Below are 13,462 nucleotides of genomic sequence, written 5' to 3'. Positions count from 1 at the left end.
AATTTACTCAGAATAGGGGGGTCGACTTATCTTCAGGTCGACTTATACGCCGAAATATACGGTAGTATGATTTGGGGGGGAATGTCTTGAATTTTAATGTTTTTTTATTGTAGGACCAGTAAAGAAGTCTTCTGTCAAGGCTTGGTAGATTTCATTGGGAAAACATGACCTTACTATCATTGTGAGTTGGGAAGTGGGGTTTGGGAGAGCACCACCAAGGCCTACTTGTTTTTCCATCAGCAACCTGATGCTTGGTCTTCCCTTTTTGTACCTTTGGTGGATAGGGGGAATAAACACTTCATAAATATATACGTTCACTTACTAGACATTAGCCAGTTTGTTTGTTTGTTTGTATGATGTTTTTATGTTGCATGGAACCTATGGTTATTCAGCAACGGGACCAACGGCTTTACTTGACTTCCGAACCACGTGACATTAGCCAGTGCAATGGTCTGTCACTTGCCCCTGTCACTCAGCGCAGCCTTTCACTGTATGTAACATTTTCTTTGGATATCTCAAAATTGTTAATGTTATTCCAGAGATTCTCCAAGTCAAAGCAAAAGAGGGTCACGAGCATCTAGTGTAGTCAGTGTGTATGCTTCAGATCTTTCCGTATTAAGGTGAGAAAAGTTTGTATTGTAAGTGATAATGATGTTCTTTGATTGTAATCAAATTGTCTTTAGTAAAAACTGTTGTCAAAGTATGGTTTGTTTTCATGCTGTTATTTTTGGATGCCCTAAATATCATGATGTACTTTAATTTCATAATCTTTCATCTTGGCATCCTATTAGTGTGGTTTACTTACCGTACTTAAAATCTGATAAATATGTAATGTCTGGTTGGTTTTAGTGATTTAGTCCTTGAAAATGATGTTGCATTTAAGTGCAAAATGAAGAGTTTCTGCATTATGCTCACTGTACTTAAAAGATTTTTTAGTTATTAAATTTTTTTTTTTATATTTTCAAGATGCTCTTTGTTGTAAGTAATGTGGCACAATTGATCTCTGCAGTTCTGGTCTTCCAAGAATATTAGAAGAAAGCCTTTCAGCTCCTGGCACTCCACCAATGCCAGCAGTTTCTCCAAGTGCTATGAGCTCCCGACTGGCTTCTGTCACTCAGGAGAAGTTAACAGGTGATAAGGATGGTACAACAGAAGCAGGCAATTGTGGAGTGGAGAATGAGACAGCTAGTGGGCCAAAGGAAGAGAAAAAAGAGGAAAAGAAGCTTTTTGACCCGCAGAATAGTGCTGCGATGGCAAAGATTGCACAGGTGAGGTTTTAGTTTTCAATTATTTGGCTGGGTGCACTTTTTTCCTTTTCTTTTCCCTTCCTACTTTTCCTTCCATAACTTGGAGTGTATGAAAGCTGCCTTGTATTAAAGCTTAATCTTGACAACATTAAGACGGCAAAATTTTGTAACTAGCAATAAAGAATATGAATGATTTGATAACTTGTGAAGGGTTACCTTATTATTAAGTTAATTTTTCATTGACAATTTCAAGTCTTATAAATTATATCAAAATAACATGTAGTTAACCTGGATTTTTGATGAGTCAAATGGCAAAGAAAAATGTTAAAAATTTATATTGAATTAAGGCAATTGGAGAGTTGGATTTGTGATTGTGCACTGAAGTTGTCTTTCTTTCCATAAAAATTCAATAAGGAAACAGGTGTTCATATTTCCCAATTTAATATGTTTTTGTTAGAATTACAGCAGTGGATAGTTTGGAAAGTAGTAAATGATTTGTTAGATTTATGAAGTTGGCGCAACTCAGACCAAGTTAATGAAACATTTTTCCTTGTATTGCAGGGATTGCGGGCTAAAGTTCATGCCCTTTTGGAGAAGGAGAACAAGTTTTGAAACAGCTCTTCCAGGAATTCTTTTGCTCAGTGTTGAATTTTCATCCGTCTGTACTGTTCTAAGATCATGCTTTGCATACAGTTGTTAAAACAGTGACTTATGTTGGAGTGTACATGATGTGTAGACTATAGAATTGGGGTGCAAAGTGTTGGTTTATTACATTGATAGTACATATACATGAAGTGTTTAAAGGTCGCTCTAGTTTTCTTGTGTATTGAGTCTTTCATTTCTTATCACTCATTTTTCTCATTTTTATAAATATAGTACAAAGCCACAGATTGTGACTGCCATTAGCTCCGTACATGTAATGCTCTACTTTCTTGATACCTTTCTTGATACCATGTGTAATTTATCTGTCATATTTATTACTTTAAATACTATATGCACATCCATGCTTGCTTTGTTCTCTGTGCATAGTCCCCTCGTGCTCTAGTTCATTATTCATCAATTACTGCAATCACTGTTTGAATTCAACTCACTGTAATTGTTGCACTAATGAAAGACAGGTCACTTGATGTTAATATGCTTAAAACTAATTCTAGTGCTGGTTTCGTACCATTTTTGTATCCTTTGATGTCTAAAGTTTATGGGTATCCAGAAAGAAATGCTTTAGGATTTGCCTTGGGCATGATCAGTTACAAGAAATCTCACTTTTTTTGTAAATTGTAAGCTGTCAATTTTAACTTGTTGGCATGGGACCAATAATGAATGTAGCAGCAATGTAGTTTAGTCATAACAGGTTTTTTTTCTCCACTTTCCATCCCTTCTCTGCCAGTAGAGTAACACTAGTGCAAGATCTCATGAAGTTTCAAGATTGATAAATTTATCATAAATATCAGTGATTCAAGAAATGTTGGACTTAACCATTGAGTACTAGATTCTGTTGTTCTTCCTCTTGTCTGAAACAGCTTTCACAAGAACAGAATGAACATACATTTATTAGGTAGCATAATATGCATGAGAAATTTGTGGTCTCAGAATTTTTATATTTGAAAGGTTACTTGACTGGTAACAGTGCACAACAGTTTATGGCATCAGAGTACATGTATTGTGTAAAACATTTTGAATGGCTACACATTTAACTATTGCAAGGCCCTTAATGCATGTTGCAACTGTGTACTAGTATGATTAAATATAGCAATAATTTTTCAGGTGTGAAATTGACAGCTGGTTTTGGGGGGATTGCAGATTATTTAATAGTTTAAAAGTATCAAGCTATGTAATAACAATAGCTTGTTTTTGTGAAGCAGTTCTGCCTTAAAAAAGAAGAAAAAAAAAAAAACAGACTTTCAGTGTAGACACTAATTTTGGATTGTTCTCCAAACTCATTAAGAACAGGGCAGGGGTATGAAAAGTTTTGATTTACTTGGATTTTATTTAAATAATATAATACATTTTACAAAGCTTTCATTACATTATACTGGCACTCTGCTTGGGATAGTCCAAAATCTGATAAAGAGCAGGGGATAGCTATAGATTTCAGTATCACCTGAATGTCCCAGCAAGATTACTAAATGCTCTTCGCATTTTGTATACGATGGTTAATGGAGAAACTGTGTGGTGAGTTTAGATTTGGTATACACACTGCAGCAGAATTTGTAAAGTGGCAACGTATATCATGTTAATTTTCTTACTGTGGTTTTGTATTGTATAATGTACCTTGAAGAATGTATCGAGTGACTTTTTGTACATATGTGTATTAATAAAATGTTTATTTTTTGATGACTTCAGAATTTTCCACATTATGACTTCCAATTTGTTACCATTATTCCATGCTGTCTGTCGGCTCCAATTACTCCTTAAATCCTTTTAAACCCAGAGACCCAATTGCAGACGTATACCGAAACTACTACTGTTCCCGAAGACAATAACGTAGCTTGGTTGAATAGTCATATCCCGAGCTGCTTTTTTAGGATTAGTTTTTGCAGTTCAAATGCAACACTCCTTTTCATCTTTAATATTTGACAGTTTTGTTGTGAATTGCTAGAAAGATGCAAGCATGTGTTATTAAAGCAGAACTGCACCCTAAGACCCTGGTATTCCTTGTCTACTGGCAAGCAGGTCAGTGTCTAAGTGCACCTGGCCTCAGACTGTTATCAAATGGGAACAGCAGTTATCTGTCGAGGACAACCGAGACAGAGAATCTATCCATTTTGTCAGGTGTAGCTTATGCCTCGAGATCTTCGTTGTTCATTGTGAATAACTACCCAATTGTTCCTGAACGGTGCATCTCAGGGTTATGAGGTGTGTACACACCTCATGTATTGTGCACATTCCTTCCTGCTAACCTTGTCCTGCACTGCAGGTAGCATGAGACAGCAATGTGTCATTCTAACTGGGATATTTTCTAACATTAGTGCGCGCGCACCCTAAAAATTGCAGGCTAGATCTGGTGTGACTGCAGTGATATTTCTAATGAGCTGTTCTTAGTAAACCATTGACGTAACTAAAATGGCTTCAATCATTAGCACAAGTCCAAACTGCAAGACTCAATCTTCAATATGTCAGTAAGGTAAGAGCCCTCCTTTTTATAGCTTCATATTAATTGACTTAATATCCTCCCAAAGGTAGGTATAGACTTTGGATGCACCTATGCTTTTCCCAGAAATTAAAAGAAAAAGTGGAGGGACATTTAAGTTGTGCCAGAAAGAGAGGTTTTCCTTCTGTTAACCTTCCAAACCTTTTATAGAGGGACCTCAGATTTCTCTCGGGACCATATCAACCCATTATTCTGGGAAAATTTCCCTATTCACAGTATTTTCCTATGAGAAAAATCTCATAACTTAAAATGCAATTAATGAAACAAAAAAACCAGGTGTAAAAATTTTTAGTGGGTTTTTCTCAAGTTTTGACTAACGAAATATGCCATTTTCAGCATTTTTATAGGGGTTCCAACTGTTCGTGTGTGGTCTGGTACACGTACCCCCCGAACATAGGGACAGGGCCACCGTACTGTCAGTTTGTTTCAGCACTTATGTGACCTCGTAGGTCCCAGTGCTTGGTTCTTGGCCTAAATTTATATTCAATAAAAGTTAACAGTTGCTTGAAACATGATTATACTGGTTTCACCATTGCAAGTTAATAGCCAATATTTGCAGACTTAATTCTCCACCAGTGATACGGATGCAGACAAGTTTGTAGTTTTACTTTATTGTGGACACTGCCGTAGCTCCAATGTAGTTCATGCAAAGCAAAGTACTAAACTCTTACCAATAGAGTCTGTCAAGTAACTATTGCCCAAGTGTTATATAGGTTAAAAGCTTTTCCATTGCAAACTTGAGACCAGGGAGCCGACATCTCTTTCCGGGGGATTGACAGTCTGTGTTGGTAACTAATGCATTCTTATGCCTGAGAATTGAACTTGTGGCCACAGAGGTGGCAAACCAACACCATACTGACCACGCCATTGATGTGCTTTCACAGGCCAAGTGCTGAGCCCTATGAGGACATTCAGCACTGTAAGGGAAAACTAGTGAAAAGGCCTTAAAAGGCCTAACAGGCATAAAAGGTTGCAGGTGTAAGATGGAATACAGAATATGAAGAACCTTAAGTAGTGCCTACAGCCCACTGCTTGAGGCACATTGATTTTCATGTTAGGGGTAATTAAATTTGGTTATTCCCATTTTAAATAGTATATACTTACTGGATGCTGATAAAGACCAAACTAAGTTTTGGTCCTCCCATTTTTTTTTTTTTTTTTTTTTTTTTTTTTAACCACACTACCTATCATCACCTTCATCCTCATCTCCCGGGATACATTTTGCACAGGTGTCACACAGGTATTTCAGTGTTTACAACAACAGTACTTCATGCCCTTATTGCTCCCAGATCTAGATTATGACCATAAGGCAAATTAAATAAATTTTTAAATATAGTCTATCCTGAAAATCACCATGTAATTTCAAAGGGAGACATGAAAGATATCATTTTTTGCACCAATAGGCTTACTTCAGGCCAAATTACATACATACTTTTATGAACCTAAAATAAGAATAGCTTTTATAAATTTTGTGGTAATGGAAGCCACAAGCAAGTAAAGCCTAAAGAACTACCTCCACTGTAATCTTATTATGTAGGAATTACCTGTATTTACCACCAAAAATCTCTTAACAGGGAAACAAACTTTTCTCTTAAACTGATGGGTGTACTAGTCATTCTTTTCTCTTCCCAAGTATTACTATACAGTATGCCTACTGAAGCAAATTACTGAATGTAACTGCACATAGTTTAGGTGCTGTTAAGGAAGAGAATCATGAGAGCATTTAACTTGTAACTGACGCCTTGCCATCATTAATGGCAAAAAAATAATCCACCCCATACTTCAACAGAAAGGCATTTTACTTGCATTGCTTTAATGTTCAACAAACACCAGTGTGAATTTATTCAGCTTGTATTCAATACTTTAATTTCTTCCTAAATAAGTTCAGCATTCTGTCACATGAACTTAAAAAATAAGGCAACCATTATGCAGTAGAGTTAGTAACTAGTGTGGAACCTCAATCGTTTAAGATGCATAAACTAACCTCCTGAAAGGCAAGCATTTGCATAATTTACTCACTGCCTGGTAGATGGTACAGTCTTAAAAGCACTACATACATTTTTCTGCAGCTTTACCCAAATTTCGAGAAATTTCTCAAAGATAAAATTTAGACATCACTAAAGAATAAATTTCAAAATTGGCATAAAGAAATTGCCAGTGAAACTACTCAAGATATACTGTAGACTATTTTATATTTTTTTAAAACTTACAAAATCTTGGATCACAGTGTTCAAGACTCCAAACCTCTTTAAAGTTAGACATTAAATTTAATTCTTGGTCTGAAAGCAGAAACACTGCATTTCTGGAATTCTGGGAAACAGGTGTTACATTCAAAACAAGTCACAAGGCATTTTGTAAATCTTGACAGGCAACCCTGGAACAACACGGGAGGGTCAGTGGTTGGAGTCACCTGAAATTTTAAATTCCATTAATATCAGGGAACGAGTACAACCTCAATTTTCATTTCCTGCTCCAAAATAACTTGTCTACTTACACAAAAAAATAAGCATTCAAGCATAATGCAATTTTACGATTCAAACTAATTAGTATCTGGAATTTAAGTATAATGACCCTTAAGATTATGACGACATAATCACAAACTACAGCAGTCAAGTAATATACCCTACCACATTTTCAGTAGTTGGAGTTTCAGTAGTTGGATTAACAGTAACTGCCATATTTTCAGTAGTTGGATTAACAGGAACTGTCGGAGGAGTGCTACTCTGCACTTGCGGTTTGAAAAAACCGAAGGTGTTCGGAATAAATGGTAGCTGTCCTAGATTAAAGGCATTCGTTAGCTGATCTATGTAAGAAGAGCCGGAACGTTGGTCGGCTCCTCCTGGAAACATAGGTACTGTAGGTACTCCATATCCCGGATGGTTAGAGTACGCCATGAAATCGCCATACTGGAGGGGACTTGCTGGATAACCAAACCACCCTGGGTACCGAGGAGCATCATGCATAGGTCCAGCAAAGTAGTTGTAGTTGTCGTAGTCGTCGTCATCGTCGTCATCATCAGCTTCTTGCATCGTGTGCTGATCTACACATTCTATTGCTACATTGAAACACAATATGCATTCAGTACAGTTCCCCTGCAAACACTTCTTGAATTTTTCTATGCATATGGAAGGCATTTCGTTTTCTGTAGTATCATCCTCGAAGGTTCCCTGTAATTTCAGGAGGCGTACAGCTAAGCTAATACTGAAGATTAAAAGGGAATTGCCAATATAGTTAAGCAGTGAATTCTATATCTGTTCATTCAAGCCATGTGTAGGAGTAACAGTCACTTTCAATTACGTGTTAAATGGCAAATTTTCACGGCAATTATTTTACTTATGTTGAAAAATCTTGAGTGCCTTGATTTTTATTTAAAAAAATTCTCGATTTGTCAAAAATATTAATATCACATTATTTATTCACCGGTCTTAAAATAAATTTTATGCTACAAAACACAAACTAAAAAGACTTTTTACTTTGCTAAAATTTTGACTCCACTGGAGTACCTACATAGTATCAACGAAGACCATTAATCACATCAGCTATATCCTATCCTCTCACTTTCATTGCAATATAAAAGAATTTGAAATCTAAAAACATGTAAAAGTACCTCGGTATTTTGAATGCCTGGAGTGCCTCCTAGAGTCTGATTCTTTTTATCGGCCGTAAAGTCCATGACACAGTCCAAAAATTTCTCATAGCAATAGCCACATTCACTGCAACTTTCCTTGCAGGACAAAAGGTTGACGATGCAATGCCTGGGGAGTTGAAATAGAGACCCCAGGGAAAAGGAAGAGGTTTGTGTCATCTAGAGAAATAAAATAGGGTTACCAATCAAAAGGAATCATAAGTTGCTGTGTATGATTCTCTAACCTAACCTTCCCAAATACAAATAATGGTACATCCACAAATATGGAAGCTAAAAAAAAAAAAAAAAAAAAAAAAAAAAAAAAAAAAAAAAAAAAAAAAAAAAAAAAAAAAAAATAAGTCTACAAGATTGTCTATTAAGGTCTAGCATGAGCATCTAAAAAAATGAACAGATGGGGTACATCTACAAATATGGAAATAAAAAAACAAAAAATTGCGAAAAAAAGGAGTCTACAAGATTGTCTACTAAGGTATGGCATGAGCATCTCAAAAGTATGAACAGATGAGATTAAACTCTCAAGCTCAAGAAAATCAAAACTTAAAATTTGTATATTCAAAGGAATACAAACTATTACAGCCTTTTACGTAGGTGCAACCCTCAGCACAAGCTGGAATCTGACTGGTAATACATTAAGGTAACTGGTAATGGGACTGTCGATGCGTTCACTCCACCTTCCAGTACCAAGCAAGTTCCCTTCAACAAAAGGGACCAAGTGGGATTCTTGAGACGGATTACAAAAGTGGGATGGTTAAGGAAGAATGATAAAAGGCTCTGGATTGTAAACCATGGAAAAATACAAATTGCTTATGTTCACTGAGGACCTGTTCCTTAGGTGGAGGGTTTTCGAACTTATTGGTAAGTTCAATCTCCACCTGGAATTCATGTGTTTCTAAGGCCTAGCCCTGTATGCCAGAGAGAGAGAGAGAGAGAGAGAGAGAGGCAGGCCACAGTCATGAATATTAAAGACCAGGTTAGCCCACTGGTTTGCAACTAGTGAGAAGGTCTCAAAGCACCAGCTTTGAGAGCAACAAAATACCTTCCTTGCAATGGTTTCAAAGTTATGGTTTTTCAAAAACCCACATACTAACAGGAAGGGGTGTGCAATTATTTAGGCTGTACAATTTCTGCTGTCTTTTCAGAACAGAAGCACACTAACAAATCAGAAAATCCCACCTCTACCTGAATGCCTTGCAGGCGAGGACACCTGGGTAAAACCTAAGGTGCACTTAATGAAGGGGGGACAGTGCCAAACTGTAACCATGTTCCAGGCCATAAAAAGACAGCCGAGAACTAGAATGTAGTATTTCAGGGAAGTGAGGACTCAAAAACCTATTCATTCCAGAAGAAATTATAAAAGGCATGAGAAACATGCAGGTAACATAGCTACTGGGGTCACACATTATAAACTAAGCAATAAAAATATGAGAAGGAAGGCAAGTCAGATATTTCTTTAACCTCCCATGACCATAGGTATCTCAATATCAGTTAGAAATCTCTACAAGGAAAAAGAGCAGATCAGAGCAAGAAATCTCCGAAGGGAAAAGATCAGAGTTGCCAGAGCTGCTACAGCAAGAACAGCAGGAACAAATTTAAAATGTGCACAGCCCGCACAGATTAAGCAAAACTGAAGTGATAACTCTGCTGAGAAGCAGTGCTTTTGACATAGTAGTATGGCCAATGGTATTAGGTCAACTGAAGTTTTGGCAGGAACTTTTGGCTCAAGACAAAAGTTCCATATTATAGGCATAGAGAAAAGGCCCAACCACAACGCCAAAGGACATTTGGGGATGTGTCTTATACCGTAGAGTAGTAGCCAAAGACAGAACTTAAAGAGCAACAGGGGAAGCTGGAACCAATTTCAACCAGCAACAGTACCAGACCGGGGAGAGAGATTCTATCAACTCTGGTCCACATGTACTCTTCTCAAAAGACTGTGGACAATCCTGACCTCTGTAAACAATATTTACGGAGAAGTCACGGGCAACTAATTTAGCAACCACTTATGCTAATCGTTCACACCACAAGGCAATTAAAAGCATCAAACAGCCATGATGGCTCTTTTAATTTACGTCATCTACAAGAAAGGATCTGAAGACTAAATGACAATGCTTACAGTTGGGTGTTATGTACCCTTTCCTCTCACTTGCCTTCTGCCAGTTAACTAACTTCTTGTCACGCTTCAATGCCCGTGTGGTAGTTTTTCTTTATTACTATTTGTGCTACTTTAGCTAGTTATCTACGTGTCCCTACTCCGAGGTGTTGGTGGTACTAAACAGGTAGACGGCTGCACGAAGATATCGTTTTATTAATATAATTTGTCGACCACACAACATAGAAATTGGTGTATATAATACTTTGATCCCCGACAGGCTAGTACTAAACACAACATCCCAAGGAGCTTCCGCCTTGTTTAGCACCTCGGAGTAGGTGACCGCGTAGATAAGCCAAAGTGGCACCTTATTATTACTATACAGAAAAGGAAAAGAAGTTATTATAATAGAAGAAAAATGTAATAACATTAAAACTAAAGTTTGTAGCCTATTCTCACAGGTTCAAATACAATTGAAAAACATCAATACGTATCAAGACTAGGTGTAACCACTTACCAAATTTTTCATTCTAAGTAATGTAGAACAAATAATTTCAAGACAATTATTTGTGGGGGCACAAGTACCCTTGACCATTACTGGAGCACCAATCAGATAGGGGCGATATTATTTGCAAGGCCAGAGTTTCCACGGGCATTTGTAAAATGTTACAACTGGAGGGAAGCGACAGCAAAATTACATACATGCAGGATAGTCTGCAAGTTAGTTTGTGGTTTGATCACTAACAAACCAGTTATGGCAATACAATTTACTCGGTCACGAGTAAAATTTGTGTAACAGAAGACTAGGAATACTTTAAGATTTGTTACTGGGCAGGTCATGGGAAATTAAACTACAGACTTTGTGGGCAAAATGCTATTTAAAATTTGAAAATTATGTTCTTCAAATTATTTTCTTAGATATTTAACCTACATAAAAAACCTAGCAGTTCTGACTGGACTATGTAGAGAATAAAAAACAAGAATAGACATGACAACAACAGATCCTCTGACTTAAATTTTAAAAAAGCCACAAATTGGAGAACAAACATTTAAAAAATCCACATACAGTGTCAGTCTCTCATGTTCCCACTTCGGTGGAGAGAATGTAAACCCAACTAAATTTTAATTGTCTCTTCACTGAAGAGGGCATGATATTCAAATCTAACGCAGATTTTCAAAATAAATTTGTTCTCCAATTTGAAGTTTCAAGAATTAACTTGATCTGAGCTTAAATGCTAATACATTACAAAAATGTAAAAAATGAATACGAGTATGTATTAATGGAACCATGAAGTTCTTTTTCGAAGTATTCATGACGCCGATGCTTACCTGTCCAAGAGCACCACCACCTAAGTTGAGGAGGACAATCATTAACACTAACACCGTCATCTGAAATAGATATTAAGCATTAAAGATTGCTGGGTAGCTCCCATAATCTGAAACAGATACCCAATAATTGCCTTGGTTTAAAATAAAACACAAATTTGGTATTAAACCTTTATGCCTGTCTCATCATTGATTATTATTATACACAAAGGATTAGTTTCTCCAGATACCCAAGCCCAATAAAGGCTCTTCTTGGGCTGGTTTTTTGAGAATTAACCCTGAAAAATATACCACGTATTAGATTTTTAGAAAACTGATTTTATTTAGGAACACAATGACCTTTGAAATAGGAAATCTTTGCCTCCAGTAAGAATGCCTTTTAATGTTGGGTTTCTAAAATAAGTGCTTCTCTGTTGTTTACAAAATGGACATTCAACTACATACTAGTAAGTGATGGACACTCATTGGTGTTTGGCATATATTACCATTCATTGGTACTTCAGTTTTTCATTGGTAAGCTTACATACTGGGTGATTAAATTTGGAATTAAAGACAATTCAATAACTCACTCAAATCTTTGAAAATGTTTAAGTTACAGAACTTGAAAGCCACAACTATGGACTGGAATCCACAATTTATTCATATACCCTTCACACACAACAAAAAATATATAAATAACCATCCTTCAACCTTTGTTGACAATTCTGTACAGATGTTAAAGATTATCATACGTATTAACCTACTCATTTAAAAAATTTTCCCAAATTAATCATATGTACAAGTACCCCCCCACCCCCATAACTTATTTACTGTCATTTGGCTTCAGCCCACTAATGAAAGTATTCCTATGAAAGACTAAATTTACTCATCCAATCACAATGGAGATGTCCCTACTATATGTCCTCTTTAGGTTAGTCACAGAAACAAAGGGATCAATAGTGCTACAATTTCACAGTTCAGCATTCAGCATCCAAGTGTTTAGGATGGAATTGGCATACTATGAGTTTGACCAATCATATTCTAAAGCTTTTTACAAGAATGGCACGGTCACATTTTAGTGGCCATTTTGAAAGTTTAATAAACTAATAAGTAGCATTTCCTTATCTTGGGAAGTGTACAAATGTTTTCTGTCCACAAAACAATTTAGTTAAAGCACTAACTATCATTATGACCAAGTTAATGCACTGCAAGACTTGCAGCCTTCTTGGTCAGATTTGATTGAAGAGCTCCCCAGGATTAAGACCCAGCGTCTACAGAAGCAATCCGCGGTGAACTAGACTATGGCAATTAACGTTTTCCTACATTATTTTACTTACTGAACAAGAATTTAAAGTAATATTTATTCGGACGACTGTAATGAACCCCCAGGGGCCAATACTAAACACTGAGAAATACATTGGACGCCCCAATCCTTAGTGGATGTCGTATCCGCGGTTACGTTCCTTGCAGTTCGTAGGGAACTATTCTTTAGTATTACCCTGCAAGAAACGTAACCACGGATACGACATCCACTAGGGATTGGGGCGTCCAATGTATTTCGCCGTGTTTAGTACTGGCCCCTGGGGATTAATGACAGTCGTCCGAATAAATATTACTTAAAATTCTTTTTCCGTAGGTAAAACTACATAGAAAAACCGCAACCGCCATAGTCTGTGCCGCCGCGGATATGTACCCTAGATCTACCCCGATGGGTATGAAAGTTTCATTTGTGCACATGTTACATATAAAAATGATAATCACAATGAAAGATTTCTATAGATCGTTACTGCCCTAGGATGATGCCGAATGAGTATAGTTTAAGTATACACTAGCTTAGTCACTATGCACAAATCTACATTAGAATAAACTGCATACCGTTATCACACGACATACTCACATTTCAAGACAATTAAAACCAATTAAGATACACGATAAAATTTAAATCTCGAGAACAATAGTTAAGATACAACGATACAGCACAGTTCCCAATTTCCAAGTGTAAAGTATGTAAACTTTTCAGTAAG

General features: G+C 36.7%; 1 protein-coding gene and 1 pseudogene across 1 annotated transcript; one reads left to right on the top strand and one right to left on the bottom strand.

Annotated features, from left to right (window-relative positions):
* Nucleotides 1-3,578, top strand: part of LOC135219094 (protein suppressor of white apricot-like) — a 61,027-nt pseudogene extending 57,449 nt beyond the window's left edge.
* LOC135213544 (uncharacterized) lies at nucleotides 3,161-13,462 on the bottom strand. The gene is made up of 5 exons (XM_064247505.1): nucleotides 13,336-13,462; nucleotides 11,463-11,522; nucleotides 8,006-8,203; nucleotides 7,026-7,565; nucleotides 3,161-6,808 (listed from the first exon to the last, which is right to left on the bottom strand). The coding sequence occupies exons 2-5, from the start codon at nucleotides 11,520-11,522 to the stop codon at nucleotides 6,653-6,655; spliced, it is 954 nt and encodes a 317-aa protein (XP_064103575.1). The 5' UTR covers nucleotides 13,336-13,462; the 3' UTR covers nucleotides 3,161-6,652.

Source organism: Macrobrachium nipponense, chromosome 19 (assembly GCF_015104395.2).
Source record: "Macrobrachium nipponense isolate FS-2020 chromosome 19, ASM1510439v2, whole genome shotgun sequence".
Taxonomy (NCBI): domain Eukaryota; kingdom Metazoa; phylum Arthropoda; class Malacostraca; order Decapoda; family Palaemonidae; genus Macrobrachium; species Macrobrachium nipponense.
The sequence above is the reverse complement of the archived record's forward strand: the minus strand, read 5'-3'. Positions and strand labels throughout refer to the sequence as shown.

Coding starts and splice junctions, on each gene's coding strand:
- LOC135213544 (XM_064247505.1), bottom strand. CDS start 11,522: ATGACGGTGTTAGTGTTAATGATTGTCCTCCTCAACTTAGGTGGTGGT. Junction 8,204..11,462: donor GTGGTGGTGCTCTTGGACAG/GTAAGCATCGGC, acceptor TTATTTCTCTAG/ATGACACAAACCTCTTCCTT. Junction 6,809..7,025: donor CTCCAACTACTGAAAATGTG/GTAGGGTATATT, acceptor TTAAAATTTCAG/GTGACTCCAACCACTGACCC.